The sequence below is a fragment of the Hemiscyllium ocellatum genome, chromosome 14, assembly GCF_020745735.1.
Source record: "Hemiscyllium ocellatum isolate sHemOce1 chromosome 14, sHemOce1.pat.X.cur, whole genome shotgun sequence".
In the NCBI taxonomy this organism is placed as follows: Eukaryota; Metazoa; Chordata; class Chondrichthyes; order Orectolobiformes; family Hemiscylliidae; genus Hemiscyllium; species Hemiscyllium ocellatum.
The window spans coordinates 72,893,061-72,918,774 of record NC_083414.1 but is presented as its reverse complement, the minus strand read 5'-3'; the positions used below and the strand labels follow the sequence as shown (position 1 = coordinate 72,918,774).

The 25,714-nt window shown below is 41.9% G+C and overlaps 1 protein-coding gene across 1 annotated transcript in view; it reads right to left on the bottom strand.

Annotated features, from left to right (window-relative positions):
* Nucleotides 1-11,938: 11,938 nt before the first annotated feature.
* tmem115 (transmembrane protein 115) overlaps nucleotides 11,939-25,714 on the bottom strand; it is a 27,104-nt gene continuing 13,328 nt past the window's right edge. The window contains exon 2 of the mRNA XM_060835789.1: nucleotides 11,939-16,687. Within this exon, the coding sequence (XP_060691772.1) occupies nucleotides 16,495-16,687 (193 nt within the window). The 3' untranslated portion in view covers nucleotides 11,939-16,494. The remainder of the gene's footprint in view (nucleotides 16,688-25,714) is intronic.

Genomic DNA, 25,714 nt, shown 5'->3' with positions numbered 1-25,714 from the left:
TGGAACAACAATGGCAGGAATTTCTGGAAGTAATTCAGGAGACACAACAAAATTTGTCCTTAGCTAAAAGAATCATAGTACAGGGAGGATGAGACAATCATGGCTGATTGGGGAAATTAGGGATAGCAGTAACAGCAAAAGACAAAGCATATAATGTGGCGAAGGGCAGTGGGAAACCAGAGAATTGGGAAACTTATAAAGACCAACAGAGGGCCACAAAAAAGAAATAAGGAGGGAGAAGATCAAATATGAGGGTAAGCTAGCCAGTAATATAGAGGAACACTGTAAGAGGTATTTTTAGATATCTAAAGGGCAAAAGAGGACACTGGATCGCTTAAAAATGACACTGGGGATAAAGGAAATGGCTGAGAAACTGAATAATTGCTTTGTGACAGTCTTCACAGTTGAAGATATGAATAATATCGCAAAACTTCAAGAGAGTCGAGGGCAGGCTGAGTATGGTGGCCATCACCAAGGAGAATTGCTAGAAAAACTGAATGGCCTGAAGGTGGATAAATCACCTGGACCAGATGGAGTACATCCCAGAATTCTAAAGGAGATAGCTGAAGAGATAGTGGAGGTATTAGCGGTGATCTTTCAGGAATCGCTAGAGTCAGGGAGGGTCCCAGAGGACTGGAAAATCGCTAATGTGACACCCCTATTTAAAGAAGGAGTAAGGCAAAAGATGGAAAATTATAGGCCGATTAGCCTAACCTCGGTTGTGGGTAAGATTTTGAAGTCCGTTGTGAAGGATGAGATTTCCTAATACTTGGAAGTGGATGGTAAAATAGGGCAAAGTCAGCATGGTTTCATCAAGGGGAGGCCATGCATGACAAATCTGCCAGAATTCTTTGAAGAAGTAATGGTGCCACACAGGAGGTTGCTGAGTAAGATAAGGGCTCATGGTGTTAGAGGCAAGATTCTAACATGGATAGATGTTTTGCTGTCTGGCAGAAAGCAGAGAATGGGGATTTTTCTCAAGATGGCAGCTAGTGACAAGTGCTGTTCCACAATGGTCAGTATTGCGAACACAAATTTTCACTTTATACATTAATGATCAAGATGAAGGAACTGAGGATATTCAGGCTAAGTTTGCAGATGATACAAAAATAGGTAAAGGTACAAGTAATACTGAGGAGGCAGGGAGGCTGCAGAAGGATTTGGACAGTTTAGGAAAGTGGACAAAGAAGTGGCAGAGAAGTACAACATTGAAAAGTGTGAGGTTATGCACGTTGGTAAGAAGAATATAAGCATGAACTATTTTCTAAATGGAGAGAAAATTCAGGAGTCTGAAGTGCAAAGAGACTTGGGAGTTCTAGTCCAGGATTCTCTCAAGGTAAACTTGCAGGTTGAGTCAGCAGTTAGGAAGACAAATGCAATGTTGGCATTTATTTTGAGAGGACTTGAATATAAAAGCAGGGATGTTTTTCTGAGGCTTTATAAGGCTATGGTCAGATCACATTTGGAATATTATGTGCAGCTTTGGGGCCCATATCTCAGGAAGGATGGACTGACCCTGGAGCGGGTTCAGAGGAAGTTCACGAGAATGGTCCCAGGAATGAAAAGCTTAACATACAAGGAATCTTTGAGGAGTCTGGGTCAATACTCAATGGAGCTTAGAAGGGTGGGGGTGGGTGGGTGGGGAAGAGAGAGATCTAATTGAAACTTACAGAATACTGATTGGCCTGGACAAAGTGGATGTTGGGAAGATGTTTCCATTGCTAGGACTTGAAGGCACAGTCTTAGAGTAACAGGAAGACCTTTTAGAACATAGATAAGGAGAAACTTCTTCAGCCAAAGAGTGGTGGATCTATGGAATTCACTGCCACAGAAGGCTGTGGAGGCCAGGCCATTGTGTATACTTAAGATGGAAATAGATAGGTTCTTGATTGTCAAGGGGATCAAAGGTTACGGGGAGAATGCAGGAGAATAGGGTTGAGAAATTTATCAGCCGTTATTGAATGGCGGAGCAGACCTCTTGGGCTGAATGGCCTAATTTCTGCTCCTATGTCTACGGTCTTATAGATTTGTTGCAAATTAGCCTCCTTGCCAATGGAAGGATTTACTTGCCTTCGAAGTAAAATGAAAAGTCATTAAGCTCATTTCCTGATTAAGATGATTGTTAATAAGAGAAGATTGAATAGACTAAGTGTAATTGACAAACATATGAGGCAGTTTCATTGAAATATAAAACGTTTAAGTGGCTTGATGGGGAGGTGCTAGGGATAATAAAATCAAGCCCTACGGTTGCTGAGAATTTGATCTTTCAAATATTAGACTTGAAATGTTGACAGTTTTTCTCTCCCCCTCCACAGTTGTTGCAAGACCTGCTGTGTTTCTCCTGCAATATCTATTGATGGGGGAATTTGGAATTTGATTTCATGATCTTAGAATAAAAGTTTGGCCACTTAGGATAGAGATAGAAAGATAAATCTGATCTCAATGTGTTGTGATTTCGTGGATGTTCAGGCATTGAGTAAGTTCAAGTTAGAGAATGAGAATAAATGGAAGGTCAAAGTTTAAAACTTAAGGAATGATATGGGAGGCAGGTTCATGGTCCGTTAGCACTCATCTTGGAGAAAGAATGTACCCACTTAAACTAGGCCGGGGGACCAATGTACAAGCAAATTAAATAACTAAGGCTGTAGTCTGGGCTTTTAAGAGAAAAAAGGGGACTGGGCATATTCAGGAAATGGTAGGTTCAGAAATGGAGAGGAACTGTCAAAAAAGTAAAACTTTGCAAATGCTAGAGATTGGAAACAAAAAAAGTTGTTGAGAATCTCAGCAGGTCCAGCAGCATCTGTAGAGACATGCAAACAGTTAATATTTCATAGAATATAGAACAGTCTTCTGTCAGGCAGAAAGTATAGAAGCTTGAACACAGGCACCAACAGGTTCAAGAACAGCATCTTCCCTGATGAATGGACTCTTTAACTTCAAATAATGTTGATCTTGTTGATGTTGATTTTGCTTTGTGCACCCTTTGTGCAGTGTAATCTGTATGTCTCACTCTGTCTAAGCACTATGATCTGCGTGTACTGCTTGCGAACAAAGCTTTTTACTGTACTTAGGTACATGTGACCACAATAAATCAAATCAAATGAGGGCAGTTGTGTGCAACATGGGTAATTTGAGTAACTCACAATGTAACTGGTAACATGCAGTTGTTTGTATGGAAAGAGGCATGTTTGAGAGAGGAATGCAATACAATATTAATGATCCTCCTGACTTCCTGTAGTAAATGTGTCTTCTAGCATGAGGTATTCACTGGAGACAGGCATCTTACAAACAAATCAATACGGTAAACCAGACTGGTGTATTGTGACCTCATAATAGACCTTAAGTATGTTTTGTTGTCAGTAAACTGTGTTCCAAATAAACCTGTGAACCCTGTCTTTTTCAGTCAGAAGGCATTTAATTGTAACCCGCCTGATTTCACTTTCTGTTGATTCCAAGATAAAGTCTCTGCTCGCCACCGTCCCTTCCCTTTTCCTACAGTAATCAATGCGCTCTGGTCACAAAACGATTCTAGTCACAAAACGGGTATATTTTGTGGTAAGCATAAATTCTACAAGAGAGACGGTTTGCACCTTAATAGGTTAGGGACCAGCATTCTGGCAGGCAGGTTTTCTACTGCAACACTGCTACATTTAAACTAAGTAGCAGGGGGGAGGGGACAAACTGGATGTTTAAAAAAGAAATTGAAGGGAAAGTTATAACAAGAGAAGTCAAGAAAGACAACTGTATCAATGAGGCAGAAAACTCGGAAAGGGATCATGTTGTAAGGTTGAGTGAAATAGGGGTTGATGGGAAGGGTGAGAGCTGTAACAAATTAAAAATTAAAAATACTATATATGAATGCACGAAGCATTAGACATTAGACATAATGGTTTAAGCCAATCAAGAATATTTGATATGTATCCCCTTTTACAGATATTCATTAAAGAAGACGTTTATTCCGTCAGCTATCATTTAAAGATCATTTCGCAGCAGGGAGCGGCGGGAGCTGGGCAGAAGTTCAGGCGGAGCACAAAGCCGGTCAGGAATGTAAGTGATTGCTATATAAAGACTTACCTCGACGCCAACGGTCTTTTCGCTGCAGAGAGCGGCGGAAGTTCAGGCGGAACTGGGCGGAAGTTCAGGCGGAACACAAAGCCGGTTGGGAAGGTAAGTGATTGCTATTAGAGTGGGTGTGTTCTAAATCCCAGGTCCTACAAAGTAGCGTCTCCCTCCCTCCTCCTCTAACCTAAATTAAAAGTCCACAGACTTGCCACAAAAAGAGGGTCTAAGGAAGTTTGGATCGAAGAGTGAGGCTTCAGCTCAGGAGTCTTTGACAAGGAGAATGAATGAAGTGATTACGCCACAGTTGAAGAGGGTTAAGACATGACTGCCCAGCTGGTTCAGTGCGCTACGTGCTTGATGTGGGAGGTCAACAACTCTGGTGTGTCTGGCTCGTACATGTGTGGAAAGTGTGTGCACATTCAGCTATTGACCGAGCATATTGCAGCACTGATGAAAGAACTCAAGGACCTTAGGCTCATCCGAGAGAACGAGATCTTTCTGGACAAGACCTTCAGCGAGGTTATTACACCAATCATGCCAGAAGAGAGCAGAAGAGAGCAGATGATGAGGAAGGCAGAGAAGGAGACAGGTGTAAGAGACCCCGGGAGAAGTACCTGTCAGGAACAAGTTGAAGCTTTTGGAAACAGTAGAGACTGATGACACTGCCAGTTCGCAAGGCGGCCAGGTCTTCAATCAAAAGTTGGTGCAGAGGCAGAGCGGAAGAGTCGGACATCGCACAGAGCCGTGGTAATAGGGGACTCCATCGTGAGAGGAACTGACCGGGGTTTTTGTGGCAGCAGACTGGATTTAAGGATGGTATGTTGCCTTCCTGGTGCCAGGGTGAAAGACATTGCGGACAGAGTGCGGGAAATCCTCAAGGACGAGGGTGAAGAGCCAGAGGTGGTGGTACATGTTGGCACAAATGATGTCGGGAAGAAGAGGAGGAACATACTACAGCGGGACTTCGGAGAACTAGGACGAAGGCTGAAAAGCAGGACGTCCAAGGTGGTTATCTCCGGTTTGCTTCCAGTTCCTCGGGCTGGTGTGGCCAGAAACTGGGAAATAATGGACTTGAACGTGTGGTTGGGGAACTGATGCAGGAAGCAAGGATTTAAGTTTTTGGATCACTGGGGTATATTTTGTGGTAAACATAAATTCTACAAGAGAGATGGTTTGCACCTTAATACGTTAGGGACCAGCATTCTGGCAGGCAGGTTTTCTACTGCAACACTGCTACATTTAAACTAAGTAGCCGGGGGGGAGGGGACAAACTGGATGTTTAAAAAAGAAATTGAAGGGAAAGTTATATCAAGAGAAGTCAAGAAAGACAACTGTATCAATGAGGCAGAAAACTCGGAAAGGGATCATGGTGTAAGGTTGAGTGAAATAGGGGTTGATGGGAAGGGTGAGAGCAGTAACAAATTAAAAATACTGTATATGAACGCACGAAGCATTAGACATAAAATGGATGAGCTTGAGGCTCTTTTGGAAATTGGCAGATACGATATTGTGGGGATAACTGAGACGTGGCTTCAAGTGGACAGGGCCTGGGAAATGAATATTCAAGGCTACACATGCTATTGTAAGGACAGACTGACGGGCAGAGGGGGTGGGGTGGCCTTGTTGATAAGGGAGGATATTCAGTCCCTTGTGCGGGGGGACCTAGAGTCAGGGGATGTAGAGTCAGTGTGGATAGAGCTGCGAAACACTAAGGGTAAAAAGACCCTCTTGGGAGTCATCTACAGGCCCCCAAACAGTAGTCTGGATGTCGGATGTAAGATGAATCAGGAGCTGAAATTGGCCTGTCGCAAAGATGTTACTACAGTTGTTATGGGGGATTTTAACATGCAGGTAGACTGGGAGAATCAGGATGATATTGGACCTCAAGAAAGAGACTTTGTGGAATGCCTCAGAGATGAATTCTTAGAGCAGCTGGTGCTGGAGCCGATCAGGGAGAAGGCAATTCTGGATCTGGTATTGTGTAACGAACCAGAATTGGTCAGAGACCTCAAAGTGAAGGAGCCATTGGGAAGTAGTGACCATAATACATTAAGCTTCAATCTTTAATTTGAGAAGGAGAGGGTACAGTCGGAAGTGACAGTACTTCTGTTGAATAAAGGGAACTATGAAGCTATGAGGGAGGAGCTGGCCAAAGTTCAATGGTGCAATACCTTAGCAGGGATGACCGTGGAGGAACAATGGCGGATATTTCTGTGTATAATGCAGAAGTTGCAGGATCAGTTCATTCATAAAAGGAAGAAAGATCCCAGGAGGAGGCATGGGCGGCCATGGCTGATGAGGGAAGTTAAGAAACATATAAAGTTAAAAGAAAGTATAACATAGCAAAGATACGTGGGAAAACTGAGGACTGGGAAGCTTTTAAAGAGCAACAGAGGATTACTAAGAAGGAAATACACAGAGGAAAAATGAGGTAAGAAGGTAAACTGGTCAATAATATAAAGGAGGATAGTAAAAGCTTTTTTTAAGTATGTGCAAGGCAAAAAAGTGGTTAGGACTAAAATTGGGCCCTTGAAGACAGATACAGGGGAATATATTACGGGGAACAAAGAAATGGCAGAAGAATTAAATGGGTACTTCAGATCTGTGTTCACTGGGGAAGACACAAGCAATCTCCCTGAGGTAACAGTGGCTGAAGGACCTGAACTTAAGGGAATCTATATTTGCCAGGATTTGGTGTTGGAGAGACTGTTAGGTCTGAAGGTTGATAAGTCTCCGGGGCCTGATGGTCTACATCCCAGGGTACTGAAGGAGGTGGCTTGGGAAATCATGGATGCGTTGGTGATTATTTTCCAGAGTTCGATAGATTCGGGGTCGGTTCCTGAGGATTAGAGGGTGGTTAATGTTATACCACTTTTTAAGAAAGGTGGGAGAGAGAAAGCAAGAAATTATAGATAAATTAGTCTGACCTCAGTGGTGGGAAAGATGCTGGAGTCTATTATAAAGGATGAAATTACAGCACATCTAGATAGTAGTAACAGGATAGGACAGAGTCAGCATGGATTTATGAAGGGGAAATCATGCTTGACTAATCTTCTTGAATTTTTTGAGGATGTAACTCTGAAGATGAATGAGGAAGATCCAGTAGATGTAGTGTACCTGGACTTTCAGAAAGCTTTTGATAAAGTCCCACACAGGTTAGTGAGTAAAGTTAGGGTGCATGGTATTGGGGGCAAAGTACTAGATTGGATTGAAAATTGGTTGGCTGATAGGAAACAAACCTGCAAATGTGTTGCTGGTCAAAGCACAGCAGGTTAGGCAGCATCTCAGGAATAGAGAATTCGACGTTTCGAGCATAAGCCCTTCATCAGGAAGGGCTTATGCTCGAAACGTCGAATTCTCTATTCCTGAGATGCTGCCTAACCTGCTGTGCTTTGACCAGCAACACATTTGCAGCTGTGATCTCCAGCATCTGCAGACCTCATTTTTTACTGATAGGAAACAAAGGGTAGTGATAAACGGCTCCATTTCGGAATGGCAGGCAGTGACCAGTGGGGTACCGCAGGGATCCATGCTGGGACCGCAGCTTTTTACAATATATGTTAATGATATAGAAGATGGTATCAGCAATAACATTAGCAAAGTTGCTGATGATACAAAGCTGGGTGGCAGGGTGAAATGTGATGAGGATGTTAGATTACAGGGTGACCTGGACAAGTTAGGTGAGTGGGCAGATGCATGGCAGATGCAGTTCAATGTGGATAAATGTATGGTTATCCACTTTGGTGGCAAGAACAGGAATGAAAATGTGTTGCTGGTTAAAGCACAGCAGGTCAGGCAGCATCCAAGGAACAGGAAATTCGACGTTTCGGGCCAGAGCCCTTCATCACTCAGCACCGCCCTTCTAACCTGCAATCTTCTTCCTGACCTCTCCGCCCCCACCCCACTCCAGCCTATCACGCTCACCTTGACCTCCTTCAGAAGCTCTACGGCAAGAACAGGAAGGCAGATTACGACCTCATTGGAATCAATTTAGGTAAAGGGGCAATACAGAGAGATCTGGGTGTTCTTGTACACCAGTTAGATACAGCAGGTAGTGAAGAAGGTTAATAACATGCTGGCCTTCATAACAAGAGGAATTAAATATAGAAGCAAAGAGGTGCTTCTGCAGCTGTACACTGCCCTGATGGGACCACACCTGGAGTACTGTGTGCAGTTCTGGTCCCCAAATTTGAGGAAAGACATTCTGGCTATTGAGGGAGTGCAGCGTAGGTTCACGAGGTCAATTCCTGGAATGGCGAGATTACCTTACACGAAAGACTGAAGCGACTGGGCTTGTATACCCTTGAGTTTAGAAGACTGAGAGGGGATCTGATTGAGACATATAAGATTATGAAAGGATTGGACACTCTGGCAGCAGGAAACATGTTTCGGCTGATGGGTGAGTGCCGAACCAGAGGACACAGCTTAAAAATACGGGGTAGACCATTTAGGACAGAGATGAGGAGAAACTTCTTCACCCAGAGAGTGGTGGCTGTGTGGAATGCTCTGCCTCAGAGGGCAGTGGAGGCCCAGTCTCTGGATTCATTTAAGAAAGAGTTGGATAGAGCTCTCAAAGATAGTGGAATCAAGGGTTATGGAGATAAGGCAGGAAGAGGATACTAATTAGGAATGATCAGCCATGATCATATTGAATGGCGGTGCAGGCTCAAAGGGCTGAATGGCCTACTCCTGCACCTATTGTCTATTGTCTAATAGCTCATCCTATCAGATTAGAAACATTTAGAATACTTGCATCAGTACTTGGAACTACAAAGTTCTGGCCATAATGGAGACATGGATTTCACAGGGGCAGGAATGGTTGCTGGATGTTCCAAGCTTTAGACTTTTTAAAAAGAACAGGGAGGGGGATAAAAGAGGAGATGGAGTAGCATTGTTAATTAGAATGTATCACAGCTGCAGAACAGGAGGTTGTTGAGGAGGGTTTGTCTACTGAGTCAGTATTGGTGGAAGTCAGTAACAGGAAATGAGCAGTCACTTTATTGGGTGTTTCCTATAAATCCCCCCCACCAACTGTAGCAGCAGAGAGATGGAGGAACAGATTGGGTAGCAGATCTTGGAATAGTGCAAATGTAATGGAGTTATGTTATGGGTGCCTTCAACTTCCCCAGTATTGATTGGAATCTCTGTGGTGCAAATGGTCTGGATGGAGCTGATTTTTGTCAGGTGTGTACAGGAAGGATTCCTGACTCAACATGTAGACAGATGACTGGGGGCAGGCCACATTGGATTTGGTGCGAGGCAATGAGCTGGGCCAGGTGTCAGATCTCTTGGTGGGAGAGCAGTTTGGTGTCTGTGACTACAACTGCCTTACCTTTACCATAGCCATGGAGAGGGATAGGAACAGATAGTATGGGAAGGTATTTAATTGGTGGAGGGGAAATTATACTGCTATTAGACAGGAGCTGGGGTGTATAAATTGTTCTATGGGAAATGTACAACAAGAAATATGGAGGCTATTTAAGGAGCATGTGTTGTATAACTTTCTTCCACTGAGACAGACAAGGAATGGTAAGGTGAAGGAGCCTTGGATGATCGGAGAAGAGGAGCTTCTTGTCAAGAGGAAGGATGCTTATTTAAGGTTGAAGCAAGGATCTGGCACAGCTTTAGAGGATTACAGGGTAGTTGGAAAAGAACTCAAATGGACTGAAATGAGCTTGGAGGGGGCATGAAAAACCTTGGCTGGAAGGATTAGGAAAAATCCAAAAGTGCTCTGCACTTATGGGAGAAATAAGAGAATGATGCGAGTGGGTAGGACTGATCAGGGATAGTGGAGAGAACTTGTGCCTGGGGTCTGAAGAGATCAGGGAGGCCCTAAATTAGTTTTTTGACTCTCAAAACTGGAGAGAGGGGCTGTGTTGATAGTGAAAACACCGTGGACAGGGTTAATAGGCTTGAACAGATTGATATTAAGAAAGTGGGTGCTGGAAATTCTGGGAAGCATCAAGATAGATAAGTTCCCAGGGTTGGACCAGATAAATCAAAGCATACTATGTGAAGTGAGGAATGAGATTTCTGTGCCTCTGGCGATGATCTTTGCATTCTCACTCTTCACGGGCAGTAGCACTGGGTGATTGAGGGAGGTGAATGTTGTTCCTCTGTTCAAGAAAGGAAATGGGGAAATCCCTGGGAATTACAGACCAGTCTGTCTTATGTCTGTGGTAAGCAAGGCACTGGAAAGGATTGAGAGATAGCAATTATGACTATTTGGAAAACACAATTTAATTAAGGGTAGTCAGCATGACTTTGTGAGGGCAGGTCATGTCTCTCAAATCTTATTGAGTTCTTTGAGGATGTGACAAGTTGACAAATGTCAAACAGTGGATGTGGTGGATATGGATTTCAGTAAGGCCTTTGATAAGGTTCCCCATTGTAGTCTCATTCAGAAAGTAAGAAGGTATGGGATACAGGGAAATGTGGCTGTCTGGATACAGAATTGGCTGGCCAATAGAAGACAGCGAGTGGTAGTGGATGGAAAGTATTCCGCCTGGAGGTAGGTGACCAGTGATGTCCCACAGCGCTCTGTTCTTGGGTCTCTGCTTATAGGTATTATAAGTTACTTGGATGAAGAAGTGGAAGGGTGCATTAGTAAGTTTGCCGATGACACAAAGGTTGTTGATAGTGTTGAGGGCTGTTGCAGGCTACATGAAGACATTGACAATGCAGAGCTGGGCTGAGAAGTGGTAGATAGAGTTCAACCTGGATAAGTGTGAAGTGATTCATTTTGGAAGGTTGAATTTGAATGCTGATTACAGGGTTAAAGACAGGATTTGTGGCAGTGTGGAGGAACAGTGTAATCTTGGGGTCCACGTACATAGATTACTCTAAGTTGCCACCCAAATTGATAGGGTTGTTAAAGTGTATGGTGTTTTGACTTTTATTAACAGGGGGAGTGAGTTTAAGAGCCGTGAGGTTTTGTTGCAGCTCTAGAAAACCCTGATTAGACCACATGTGGAATATTGTGTCCAGTTTTGGTCACCTCATTACAGGAAGGATGTAAATGCTTTAGAGGGTGCAGAGGAGATTTACCATGGATGTTGCATGGATTGGAGGGCATGTCTTACGAATAGAGGTTGAGTGAGCTAGGGCTTTCCCACTGGGGAAAAGAAGGATGAGGTGACTTGATAGGTGTTCAAGGTAATGAGGCAAAGATAGAATAGATAGCCAGAGACTTTTCCCAAGGGCAGAAATGGCAGTTACGAGAGGTCATAATTTTACGGTGATTGGAGGAAGGTATAGGGGAGATGTTGGAGGTAGATTCTTTCTGCACAGAGTGATGAGTGCGTGCAATGCACCGCCAGCGGTTGTAGTAGAGTCAGACATGAGGAACATTTAAGCGACTGCTAGACAAGCACATGGATGGCAGTAAATCGAGGGATGTGTAGGTTAGGTTGATCTTAGATTAAAATAAATGACACAACATCGTGGGCCATACAGCCTGTAGTGTGCTGTACTGTTCTATATTGTATGTACAGGTCCTTTGGCCCTCTATGTTGAGCCGGCCTTTTATCCTACTCTAAGATCAGACTAACCTACATGCCCTTCATTGTAATCTTCCATGTGCCTATCCAAGACCACTTAAATGATCCTGATGTACCTGACTCTACTACTACTGCTGGCAGTGCATTCCACACACTCTCTGTGGAAAGAACCTATCTCTAACATCTCTCCTAAACCTTCCTCCAGTCACCTTATTTATGACTCTTCGTGACATTTCTGGCATGGGAAAAGTCTCTGGCTACTCATTCTACCTATGCCTGTCAGGTGTACACATTTCAAAGCCAATAAGACTCTTGAAATCTGGGAAATGTCAAGATTGGTACATGAGAAACAGATATAATGCATACATTACAAGAGATTACAAATAAAAACAGCCTTTATTGCAAGGGAAAAGAATATAAAAGCAGTGAAGTTTTCCTCCAGCTGGACAGGGCATTGCTGAGAGTGTGACTACTGCTTGGAGTCAATAAACAGTTAAATGTCACCCCACCTTGTTGTTTCTTTATCTTTACCAAATTCCACTTCTTGATTTTTCTGAGCTAAATTCTCTACTTTCTCTAACCCATTCTCTATTATCAAGGCAAAGGCCTTTTTTATTTCCCCCCAATTGTCAATCTGTTCAATATTCAGTTTTGTTCCACTTATTTCAAAAACATGTATATAAATGTATTAGCAGTTCAGAGAAGGTTCACACTACTCATTTCTGAGATGAAGGTCTTAAGAGGAAAAAATTGAGGTTAGAGCTGAATCATCATACCCTCTAAATTTTCTTCCTGGCTGCACGAGTCTCCAGCACTTCTGCAACCACAATCAGTGATCTGAAACGGATTGCCGTGCAAGGATTCTTGGAGCAGCTGCGTACATGTGCAGTCCAGAGGAAAAGTTCAGCTGTACCCATTGGAGTTTGTAATACTATAATTTGAAAACTTGAGTTTTGCCCTTCTTAAAGAAAGGAACAAAGTTGGCTATTCTCTAGTTTTCTGGGATCTTGTCTGTGGCTAAAGATGTAAAGATGTCTGTCAAGGACCCAGCAATCTCATTTGTCTTCTTCAGAATCCTGGGATAGATCCCATCAGGCCCTAGGGACTTACTTACCCTAATGATTTCAAGTCACCCATCACCACCTCCTTAATATTGACATGGCCCAGAGTATCAACATACCCTTCCCTAATCTTCTCTTAATCTTATGATCCATGTCCTTCTCCTTGGTGAATACTCATTAAAGGACCTCCCCCACTTCCTCTGGATCTACACATAAATTCCTTCTTTCATCCGAGTGGACCTACCAGTTTCCTATTTACCCTTTTGCTCCCAGCATACATGTAAAATGCCTTCTCCTTAATCATGCTTGCCAAAGATATTTTATGGTCTCTTTTAGTTCTCCTAATTTCCTGTTAAAGTTCTTTTCTGCTGGTTTGATTTCAGCTTTCTAAATCTTATGGATACTTCCTTTTTTTGACTACTCTTTCAATATCTCCTGTCATTCATACAAGTTTGAAGTTCTTGAGAAGATTTGTAGCTCAGGCTGTGGATGAGGTTGTTGACTTGCTCACTGAGCTGGTAAGTTTGTTTGAAGATATGCATTTTGTCACCATACTAGGTAACATCATCAGTCTGCCTCCAGTGAAGCATTGGTGTTCTGTCCCACTTTGTGTGTGTGTGTGTGTGTGTGTGTGTGTGTGTGTGTGCAAGTTTGCTGGAGGTTGGTGGTATCATTTGGTTCCAGGTTGAGTGCCATGCCTCCAGGAATTCCTATGCATGTCTTTGTTTGTCCTAGGATAAATGTGATGCATACATTGTCCAACCCTTCGGTAAAATGTTAGCCCACACATCAACAACTACATTACGACAGCTACTGCCAAGTATAAAGGATCCCTTACCCACAATTGACAGAATCAAGGTTACATACAAAATACCACGTAAGTCTGCCACAAACATTACTGAGGGCAAACTGGAAGAAAACGAGCCATCAGGATACTCGAACACCAACTAGCTGCCAAGAGACATGATCAACTATCACTTGTGTCCAGCTACATGGACAAAGAAGGACTCCAATTCAACTGGGTCAACATATCCATCCTAGGACAAGCCAAATAAACACATGCACCAGAATTCAATCCAAAACTCCACTAACAAATATGTAGAGTTAGACCCAATACGGCAATCACTAAGAAACAGAACTGGAAATGATACCACCCACCCCAGCAAGCCTTGAATAGCAAGCTGAATAAAACACAACGTTTCACCAGAAGTGCACTGATATTACCTGCTATGATGATGAAACGTATGCAAACTTTCCAACTCAGATGAATGAGGTTGTTGACTTGCTCGCTAAGTCCCTGGCACTAAGAGAGTCTCAGTCAATATTGGGAAAGTTAAAATCACCCACTGTGACAACTTTGTTGTTTTCACATCTTGCATTGATTTACTTACATATCTGTTACTCTATCTCCTGGTGGTTATTGGAAGACTGCTAGTGTAGCCCCATCAGAGTGATTGTACCTCGATTATTCCTGAATTCAATCCATACAGGCATTGGTGGATGAATCCTTCAAGATGTCTTTTCTTTGTCACAGCTATGACATTCTCCTTAATCAGTACTGCAACTTCCCCCACCCCTCTACACATCTCTCTCACATGAAATATTTATCCTAAGATTGTGGACATTTTTGGCAAGGCATGAGCTGTCTTATGGTGGTGCTGGCAGTGGCCATTTTATTTTGATGGTATAGTATAGCAGTTTGAATGAGTTGCAAGTCGCTTCAGACAGCAGTTAATTGTCAACTAGAGGTGGAGAATTGGGGTTACATATGAATATCTATAGATAAAAATGACAGATTTCTTTCCCCAAAGAGCTTCTGTGAATCAGTTGAGGTTTTATGACAATCTGACAGCTTCATGGGTTGCGCTTTCATAATGTTTCACCGATAAACAATTTTCACTTGCCAAATTAAAGAAAAACAAATTCAAATTCACAAACTGCCTTGGTGGGATCTGAATTCATATTTTCTGAATTATTAATCCTATTCACCATGATTTGCAAGCACAAGAAAAAGAACAAAAAAATTACCTGGTTGATGAATACAACTGAAACAATTCTTTTTTTGGGGTTATGAGAAGTGAACACATGAGATTGCAAAGTTTATTGTACTGACCTGCGCAACTATGATACATCAGGAGAATCGAAAAGAAACCTACAATTTAAGTGAAGCCCAGTAAAAGAGATTAGTCTGTTGGTAAATGCTACTCTGGTAAAGTACACAGCACAGCATTATGACAATGACACTTCACCTACAGATAATCAAGATAACATTAAATTACTTAGATGCAACTAATACTTGTGTTTTTTAAAAAACAATCTTACATTAAAGTATCTTGTACAGTTAAATGTATTAAAAATGATATCTGCTTTATGTTTACCATAATCATTATCAAACTCTGAGACAAAACTAGAATGGTGTCTATACAGCAAAATGCTGACCACATTCAGCACTGTCTGACATCAATCACCCTGCAGAAACTGATGATTATAAATGAGTTAGCTTTATGCACACCTTTAAATGGGGTTTCCAAAATAACATTAAGACATTTGTTGTACTGATTTCTTAACTCATTTCGTAGAGGGTTCAGTAAAAAAAAGTCCAATCATAGATGGGTTATGGAATTTTGTCCAGTTTCTGTTTGCCATTTGAGTCAAGTATTTGAACAAGCCTGGGCTTGGGTAGAAACTCTTGACTCTTGCAATATGTGGTAGCAGCAAAGAACAGAAGTATGGAAATAGGCCTGGTCAGATCTATATATTTCACAAAAGAAAACAAGCCAAGCAGCTTATAAGGAAATCAGTGGTTGTTTGAAGTGAATATTTTCACAAGTCTTCACTGTTCCTTTTACAATTATACAGGATACAAAAAACCATATAACCAAATCAGTTCACTCCAAGTACATTTGTAGAAATTGCGTGTACAGCTTATATGCAGAAGAATCAGGACCAGCACCAGTAATTTGTCAGCCTTTTGAGAATGCAATCTCCCAAACCTGTCCAATAGTGAAGTGGGAGAAGAGCCCATTTTTGCTTTCTATCAAAAATCATCAAATTGAAGCAATTTTTACTGAGTAATCATACTATTTACACATTTTGATGGAAGAATAAAGGGAGCATGGAGGAAATACTGAGGGATATCAAATTACCCAACATGATTGAATTTTGGATTTGGTTCACCCTTACAATCACATATAATTTGGAATGGTACAAATCTTTCAGACACGTGATGGTAGGAAGTTAGTGAGAAGAAAAAAATTTGCAAAAGGTGAGTTCATTAAAGTAAGAAGGTGATAACGTCAGACGCAATAACAAATCTCTAGATGTAGAAAACTACTGAAACTGATTCACTCGTGCCAATTTTCAATATCCCACAGATGGTATGGTCTCAAAGTAAAATAATTTGCTTTTTGGCACTTTATCCGAAAAGGACAACTTGAGAGCCAAGATGTTATTTTCAGACAGGTCTTTCTGATCTGATTTCAATGGTAGCATACCTCCCCTTGCTGAGCTTCCTTTACATTTCAATTATGCTAATTAATTGCTTTATTCAAAAAGGACACTTCAAAAAATGACTGCAAATTAATGAATTTTCTGAACTAACAGCAAAAATTGCATCTAATTCATCACCAGTTCAAATTCCTCCTCTAATTGTTACAGCCACCACCTTGAGTTAAAGAAACATTAAATCCTGCTGAAGTTGGGCTATGAGCACCACAGTTGCACAGGCCTTTATAATCTTCTATTTTCTGCCACGTTTATTTTCCAAACAAATTGAAGGTGCTGCAGTTAAACAGTTTGAAGTACTACTGATGATACCTGCAGCAGTAAAGTCAATTTCATTCCCACTCAATTGGATATCTATTGATGGTCTCTTAAGATCCTGATGAAAGACCTTGGAATGCAATATGTTCTGCTGCTCCAGAATCATCTCCATCGCTTTTGCTGCTCTCTGGAAGTAAAGGCATATCAGACAAATCTTCTTTGTCATCTTCATCCATACTAGGCCAAGCTACTTGATCTTCAACACGTTTCAGCCGTTCATTCAAAGCCTTCAACGCCAACTGTCTGGGGGTAAAGAGCAGAAAGTAAAAAAAAATTATTCAATGTGCAAATCAGTTCAAACATTCACCACACACCGAAAATAAAAGCATTTCAAATCTAGTAAGTTATACTAAGCACATTTAAATGCTACTGATTTTTATTGTTAAGTGACTATTATTCTTACCTGTACCGTGAACTGCTCGCCCTCCCACCCCACCTCCCAACAAACTATTGATAAAGTTAGAATTAAAGCCAATTCTAGGAACATCTACACAGGCAACACCTCAGGATGTGAGTTGGGAATGGAAAACTTTTGCCTGACAGAAATAAAAACTCTGGTAACCCCTTCAAAGGTAAAACTACTTGAGGATGTCCAGTACCCATTGCAAATGCAGAGCCATTAACGCACAAAATAATTGATAGCAAGAACCATTTTCTGCATTTGATTTCAAAGAAATGCATTTTTCAGAAGTCACTTGCTTCTGCCTAATTTGTATTCAAGGAGGTTACACACACTACCCAAGATTAAAAATAACACCTTCACATTCATCCATTGCAGGTGTTCCAATTCATGTCTTCAGATTCAATCCAGCTTTAGTCAGAAGCAAAGAAATAAAAGAAGTTTGGAACTCTCACTCCATCTCATATAACACTACATCGCCACCAGTTTTCCACAAATGCAAGTTTTTTTTTAAGGAAAACAGTAGAATGCAGAAGCAGATTTTGAAATACTATCTCACAGTGACCAGTTTCCTCCTCGGGCTACAAGAATTCAACAAAATTTGCTTGGATTAATTCAGTTCCTAAGCAGAAGCACCACAGTACATTTAATGATACTGCATGGAGTCTGTAAGGGGTGGAAGATTTTAATTTGGCATAGTAAGATGCATATATATCAGCTGAGTTTTTACTTTACATCTGCAAATGTGATATCTGATCTGTAGGGCTGAACGCCATCATCTGCTGAAAGAAGTGGAGAAATGTTCCATTTCTCAGTCTATCAATCATTTTTTAAGTCAGCAAGCATGGAACATTGGCCCACCTCTAGAATCCTGGAATTAAAATGGGAGAGGCCAAGTACAACAACAGTTTGAATACAGGCTATACTAGTCCACTGCAGCAATAATTTGATCCTGGCACAGATCAGTTAGCTCAATGAGTTGAACATTGAATTCCAGTCGTGTTTTTTTCTGTCTTAACACACTACGACTGGAAAGGGGACGAAACTCCCAGCTCAGCAAACAGAACCACAACAACGAGCACCCGAGCTACAAATCTTCTCCCAAGCTTTGAATTTTACACTTAAACGAAACTTGCTTAAGTTCTAAATTCTAGGAGTACAGACCCTCTATACTCAAACTCTCCCCATAGGTCAGTCCTGCCATTCCAGTAATCTTCATTGCACCTCTTCTACTACGACCACTAGGACTCATAACAACACACAAACCAACAGCTACTCTCAGACAACAACTCACCAGGACAAAGGACCCGATACCCAGCATGAGCAAAACCAATGTAATATACAAAACCCCATGCAAGGACTGCACAAAACACTACATAGGACAAACAGGAAGACAGCTAACAACCCGCATCCATGAACACCAACTAGCCACGAAACGACACGACCAGCTATCCTTAGTAGCCACACACACAGATGACAAGCAACATGAGTTCGACTGGGACAACACTACTATTATAGGGCAAGCCAAACAGAGAACAGCCAGGGAATTCCTAAAGTATATCCTTTCTGAAATTCAGACACCAAGCCTGTACAAGAAATTTCAGGCATACTCTCGCAAAAGCTTCATTTTATTGTAGTAAACTCCATTACTCTTGTACTCCAATTGCCTTCTCAATTGAATATTGTACTCATGCTAACTTTTTATTTCATGTACGAGGTTACCCAAATCCTTCAGAACACCAATATTTAACAATGATCTTAGCTATCTGTAAGAATAATTGGGTGGTTATGGTAGGGGATTTTAAATTTCTAAACATAGACTGGGACTGCCATCGTGTTAAGGGTTTAAATGAAGAGCAATTTGTTAAGTGAGTACAAGACAATTTTCTGATTCAATATGTGGATGTACCTACTAGAGAAGGTGCAAAACTTGACCTGCTCAGGGGAAATAAGGCAGTGCAGGCAACTGAGGTGTCAGTGGGGGAGCACTTTGGGGCCAGCGACCATAATTCTATTAGATTTAAAAAAGTGATGGAAAAGGATAGACCAGATTTAAAAGTTGAAGTTCTAAATTGGAGAAAGGCTAATTTCGATGGTATTAGGCAAGAACTTTCAAAAGCAGATTGGGGGCAGTTGTTCGGGTAAAAGGACGGCTAGAAAACGGGAAGCCTTCAGAACTGAGATAACGAGAGTCCAGAGAAAATATATTCCTGTTAGGGTGAAAGGAAAGGCTGGTAGGTATAGGGAATGCTGGATGACTACAGAAATTGAGGATTTGGTTAAGAAAAAGAAGGAAGCATATGTCAGGTATAGACAGGATAGATCGAGTGAATCCTTAGAAGAGTATAAAGGGGACATGAGATAGCTTTGGCAAATAAAATTAAAGGAGAATCCAAAGGGATTTTACAAATACATTAATGACAAACAAGTAACTAGGGAGAGAATAGGGCCCCTCAAAGATCAGCAAGGTGGTCTTTGTGTGGAACCAAAGAAAATGGGAGAGGGGTGCCGGAAGACTGAAGGTTGGCTAACATGGTGCCACTGTTTAAGAAAGGTGGTCAGGACAAGCCAGGGAACTACAGACCAGTGCCTGATGTTGGTGGTGGGCAAGTTGTTGGAGGGAATCTTGAGGGACAGGATGTACATGTACTTGGAAAGGCAAGGACTGATTAGGGATAGTCAACATGGCTTTGTGCAGGGGAAATCATGTCTCACAAACTCGATTAAGTTTTTTTGAAGAAGTAACAAACAGCATTGATGAGGGCAGGGCAGTAGATGTGATCTATATGGAGTTCAGTAAGGCGTTTGACAAGGTTCCCCTTGGGAGACTGGTTATCAAGGTTAAATCTCATGGAATACAGGGAGAACTAGCCATTTGGATATAGAACCAGCTCAAACGTAGAAGACAGAGGTTGGTGGTGGATGGTTGTTTTTCAGACTGGAGGCCTGTGACCAGTGGAGTGCCACAAGGATCGGTGCTGGGTCCACTACTTTTCGTCATTTATGTGAACATAACAGGTACAGTTGGTAAGTTTGCAGATGACACCAAAATTGGAGGTGTAGTGGACAGCGAGGACGGTAACCTCAGAATACAACGGGATTTTGCTCAGATGGACCAATGGGCTAAGTGGCAGTTGGAGTTTAATTTGTATAAACGTGAGGTGCTGCACTTTGCGAAAGCAAATTTTAGCAGGACTTACACACTTAATGGTAAGGTCTGAGGGACTATTGCTGAACAGAGACACCTTGGAATCCAGGTTCGTGGTACCTTGAAAGTGGAGTCGCAGGTAGATAGAATAGTGAAGGCGGCATTTGGCATGCACTCCTTTATTGGTCCAAGCACTGAGTACAGGAGTTCAAAGGTCATGTTGTGACTGTACAGGACACTGGTTAGACCACTGTTGGAATATTGTTCGCAATTCTGGTGTCCTTCCTATCGGAAAGATGTTGTGAAACTTGAAAGGGCTCAGAAAAGATTTACAAGGTTTTTGCCTGGGTTGGAGGATTTGAGCTATAGGGAGTTTGTTTTCCCTGAAGCGTCGAAGGCTGAGGGGTGACCTTATAGAGGTTTTCAAAATTATGAGGGGCATGGATAGGATAAATAGACAAAGTCTTTTCCCTGGGGTGGGGGAGTCCAGAACTAGAGGGCATATGTTTAGGGTGAGAGGGGAAAGATATAAAAGAGACCTAAGGAGCAATGTTTTCACTCAGAGAGTGGTACGAGTATGGAATGAGCTGCCAGAGGATGTGGTAGAGGCTAAGTACAATTGCAACATTTAAGAGGCATTTGGATGGGTATATAAATAGGAACGGTTCAGAGGGATATGGGCCGGATGCTGGTGGGACTAGATTGGGTTGGGATATCTGGTCAACATGGACGGGTTGGACCGAAGGGTCTGTTTCCATGCTGTACACCTCCATGACTGTATAACTTACTTATTACTCAGGATGGTTTAAACTGGAGTGGCGGGGGGTGGGAACCAGAGAAGCAGGTCAGCAAATGGAGGGATTGAGGGGAAGGTACCCATTAGGACTAGTAAATCAGAAAGGAAGGACAAACACAGACAGGTAAATGAATGCATTGGTACTAATGGGCTGAAGTGTGTTTATTTTAACTCAAGGAATATTATAGACAACAAGGCAGCTGAGCGTAGAACCTGGATCAGTAAAAGGTGCAATAATGTTGTGGCCATTACAGAGACTAAGTTGAGAGAGGACGGATCTGGCTACTCAACTTTTCAAGGTTTCATTGTTTTAGATGGAGATAGGAAGAGAATGGAGCTGTTGCACATCTGCACCCAGAGAGGCTCATCCGCTGAGGCAATAAGGGTAGAGCTCAAAAATAGGATAGGTGCAGTCACTCTGATAGGATTATATTATAGTGGCCCCAATTGCTAATGAGATATTGAGGAACAAACATGTAGGCAGATTATGGAAAGATGCAATAACAAGGTTATCATAGTACGTGACTATTGCTTACCCAATATTGACTAGGACTCCCTCAGAGCAAGAAGCTTAAGGGGCAGAATTTGTTAAGGGCATCAAAGAGTGTTTCTTGAAATAATATTTGGATAGTCCAACTACATGAGGGTCTAGACTGGATCTTGTATTGCTAATGAGCCTGGCTAGGTGACTGACCTTTCAGTGGGAAGCATTTTGTAAACAGTGATCACAATGCCTTAGGTTTTAAAATAGCTATGAATAAGAAGGACTTTGCAAAAAGGTATTAAATTGGGGGAGGACAAATTAGGTCTATATAAGGCAGGAGCTACAGAGTATTAATTGGGTGGAGCCGTTATCAGGCAAGTCCACAATACACAGTTGGGAGTTGTTTAAAGACCTAATGATCAGAGTTCAGAACTGTTCCAGTCAGGCGGAAAGGCAAGGATGGCAAGTTAAGGGACCCTTGGATAACGAGAGAGGTTGTGAATTTAGTTAAAAGGAAAAAAGCATATAAGGTTTAGGAACCTAAAACTGAACACGACGTGAGAGGAATATAAAGGAATCAGAAAAGAACACAGGAGGAATTAGGAGAGAAGAAGGGGCCATGAAATTAACTAAAGTTAAAGTAGAAAAGTGTGAGGTGATTCACTTTGGAAGTAGTAACAGGAATACAGATTACTGGGCTAATGTGAAGATTCTTGGTAGTGTAGATGAGCAAAGAGCTCTTGGTATCCATGTACATAGACTCCTGGTTGATAGGGTTGTTAAGGCAGCATATGGTGTGTTCGCTTTACTAGTAGAGGGATTGAGTTTTGGAGGCACAAGGTCACGCTGCAGCTGTATAAAAGTCAGATGCGGTTGCAATTGTGGAGTATTGTGTACAGTTCTGGTCACCGCATTATAGGAAGGATGTGGAAGCTTTGGAAAGGGTCAGAGAAAACGTACTAGGATGTTGCATGGTATGGAGGAAAGGTCTTATGAGAAAAGGCTAAAGAATTTGAGACTGTTTTCCTTTGAGAAAAGAATGTTGAGAAATGACTTAATTGAGACATCCAAGATAATCAGAGGGTTACATAGGGTGGACAGTGAGAGCCTTTTTCCTCGGATGGTGATGGCTAACACGAGGGGGCGTAGCTTCAAATTGAGGGGCGATAGATATAGGACAGGTGTCAGAGGTAATTTCTTTACTCAAAGTAGTAGGGGGCGTAGAATGCATGGCCTGCAACAGCAGTAATAGACTTGCCAACTTTAAGGACATTTAAATGGTCATTGGATAAACATATGGATGAAAGTGGAACAGTGTAGGCTAGATGGGCTTCAGCCTGGTTCCACAAATTGGCACAACATCAAGGCCAATGTAATGTTCTGTGTTCTATGAAAGAGATGTTTAAGAGACTTGTAGGTAAGAACATGAATATGCAAGAAATGGAGGGATATGGACCAAGGGCACACAGAAGGGTTTAGTTTAACTTCACGTCATGTTCAGCACAACATTTGGTCCATTCTATGCTGTACAGTTCTATGTTCTATTTTAAAAATATTGTGAATATTCCTATTCTTCCTAACTAGCTCATTGTCCACTTAATTAAACTGTCTACATTAACAGACTGTGTTCTCCTCACAGCTTACTTTCCAACCTAGCTTTACATCAACAAAGCTATATACTACACTCAGTTTATTCATCAAACTATTAACAGATTGCAAATGTGATTCCAATCCCAAGCAAGCTGAAGTACAAAACTGGACACTAATACTTTTGTTAGATTAATGTTAGGTTTATTAATAGGATACCACAAATCTGATTTTCACTAGCTGTGTCCCAGCAGGCGCTGAGTACTTCATTAAACAACATCTTCACCTTTGTTCATTATCGGCAGTCCCGTGCAGATGAGGACGAATCTCTTCCACTCTCAAGGTGAGTCTGTTGTAGGTTATACAGACTATTACAGTTGCCACAAGCTCTGTTACACTTGGGATAGATGGTGGTCATGGGAACGAATAGATGGGGCATTGTTGTGGGCAGTATGCTCAGTTTGCTGTTTTCGCCTGGCTTCCACTTCGTTCCGGTGCAAGTCTCGAGGTGCTCAACACCTTCCTGGATGCTGCACCTCAATTTTGGAGGTCTTAAGCCTGTGATTCCCAGGTGTCTGTAGGAATATTGCCCTTTACCAATGAGGCCTTGAGCATATCATGGAAGCGCTTCCTCCGTCCATCTGGGGCTCACCTGCCGTTTCATAGCTGGGAGTACAGCACATGCTTGGGGAGACTCGTGTCAATCATGCGGACCATGTGCCCAGCCCATTGTAACTGATCAAAGGTAGTCAGTTCCTCAATACTGGGGATGTTAGCCTGTTTGAGGATACTGGTGTTGTGCATCTTTCTTCCTAGCGGATTCACAGGATCCTAACAACACAATTTACATACTACTAAACAGTAAATAGCTGAGATCTCATTGCTGATCATCGCACTGGTCCCCTGGAAACAAGCTGACAACCGGAAAATGATCTATTCATTCCAACTCTTTTTGTCCATCAACCAATCCTTTATTCATGCTAATAGGTTATCCTCAATCCCACGTACCATGCTGTATGATTAAACTATGGTCCTCTGGGGCAGAAAATACTGACATCCCATTATAGTTTGTTCTGACAATCTTGAAGTTTTCCAGGTGTCAGCTTAAGTGAGAGTGCTGCCACTAAATACAAGTAAAAGGCTGTCAAAGCAGATAATCTGGACTCACACTGCAGTGAGAATAGTTAAATACTACAGTAATGAAGGTGCTACCTTTTAGGTAAAACATTAAGTTGAGGCCCTGTCAAGTGAACATAAAAGACTCCCTGACACTATTTAAAGAGAGAGGGAGGGAGGAGTTCTCCCCGGTGCTCCGGTCAACGTTAATCACTTAACTAACTCTTAAAATCATCAGTGGGAATCTGCAGTGCATATTTCCTACAATACAAATTACTAAGCTTCTGAAAGTGAAGGGCTTTGGTTCATCCTGAGATTATTAAAAATTCTACATAAATGCAAGCCTTTCTTTCAAAAGATATGATTATCACAAAGAAGCACTGGTGTAAGCCAAGTAGATTACATGAGAATGATGATTCGCTTGTGTAAAATAACTACAGCTGAAAAGTATTACATTGTCATCAAAACTCTTTGGAACCTTCAAGTGTACTTCACAGAATTGAGAGAATAATATTTTTTAACCAGAACAATGGAGTACAATTAAAATCAGCTCATAACACAAACACGTATTTGTTGCAAAGAACCATTTCCTGCAAGGATAGAACAGAATTAACGGATGCATGTATTTCACAAAAATGCAAGGAACCACTGGAGTATCAACCTCAAAAGCAAAAACCAAGTCTTAAATTGCAGCAATTCAGTTTCATTTTAACCCTTTAATACAGTCACAGGCCATATGCTCGAAATAAATCTGCTGTAATCTTACACTAAACAAACTCCATACAAAAGTTTCAAGTGGGCGGCACGGTGGCACAGTGGTTAGCACTGCTGCCTCACAGCGCCTGAGACCCGGGTTCAATTCCCGACTCAGGCGACTGACTGTGTGGAGTTTGCACGTTCTCCCCGTGTCTGCGTGGGTTTCCTCCGGGTGCTCCGGTTTCCTCCCACAGTCCAAAGATGTGCGGGTCAGGTGAATTGGCCATGCTAAATTGCCCGTAGTGTTAGGTAAGGGGTAAATGTAGGGGTATGGGTGGGTTGCGCTTCGGCGGGTCGGTGTGGACTTGTTGGGCCGAAGGGCCTGTTTCCACACTGTAAGTAATCTAATCAAATCTAATCTAATACCTGTCTATAAAGCAGAGGGAGAGAAGACAACCTACTTTTGTCATCCCATTTCCCTATCCCCGTATCAGTCGAAGCAAACACTCAGACGCAGTATGGCTTTACCTTCTCCATCTTTATTACAGGCCTTGGACAGAGAAAACGGTCGTCCACGTGCACAGAGACACAAGTTCTTGGACTTCTCTCGAACAGCAGATTCTTAAGGAATGATATAGTCACTTAGGGGGAGCAGCATCCATAATGATCGGGTGACCATTACAATCAGCGAGTATCAACAGTAAAGATTAAGTCACAATGGATGTTCCCCATCTTGTTAACTGGCATTACACAATGGATGCTTTTTACCTCATTAACTCACTACCCTTGGCTCCAGCATTCATTGTTTCCTGCAAGTTCTTATCTGATCATAAATATTATTACTAAACTAAATAAGGTCCAATGTTATGATGCTCTAATAGGTGCTGAAGATGGGAGAGATCCTGTGGAGATAGTGAATAATCTCTCCATTGAGTTAAATAATCAATGGAATGGTTATTCCAGCCTGTAACATGCCTGGATAATACAGGATATTCGAAAAATCATTGAAGTCCTTCGATTAAATTCCAGCCTGTAACTCACTC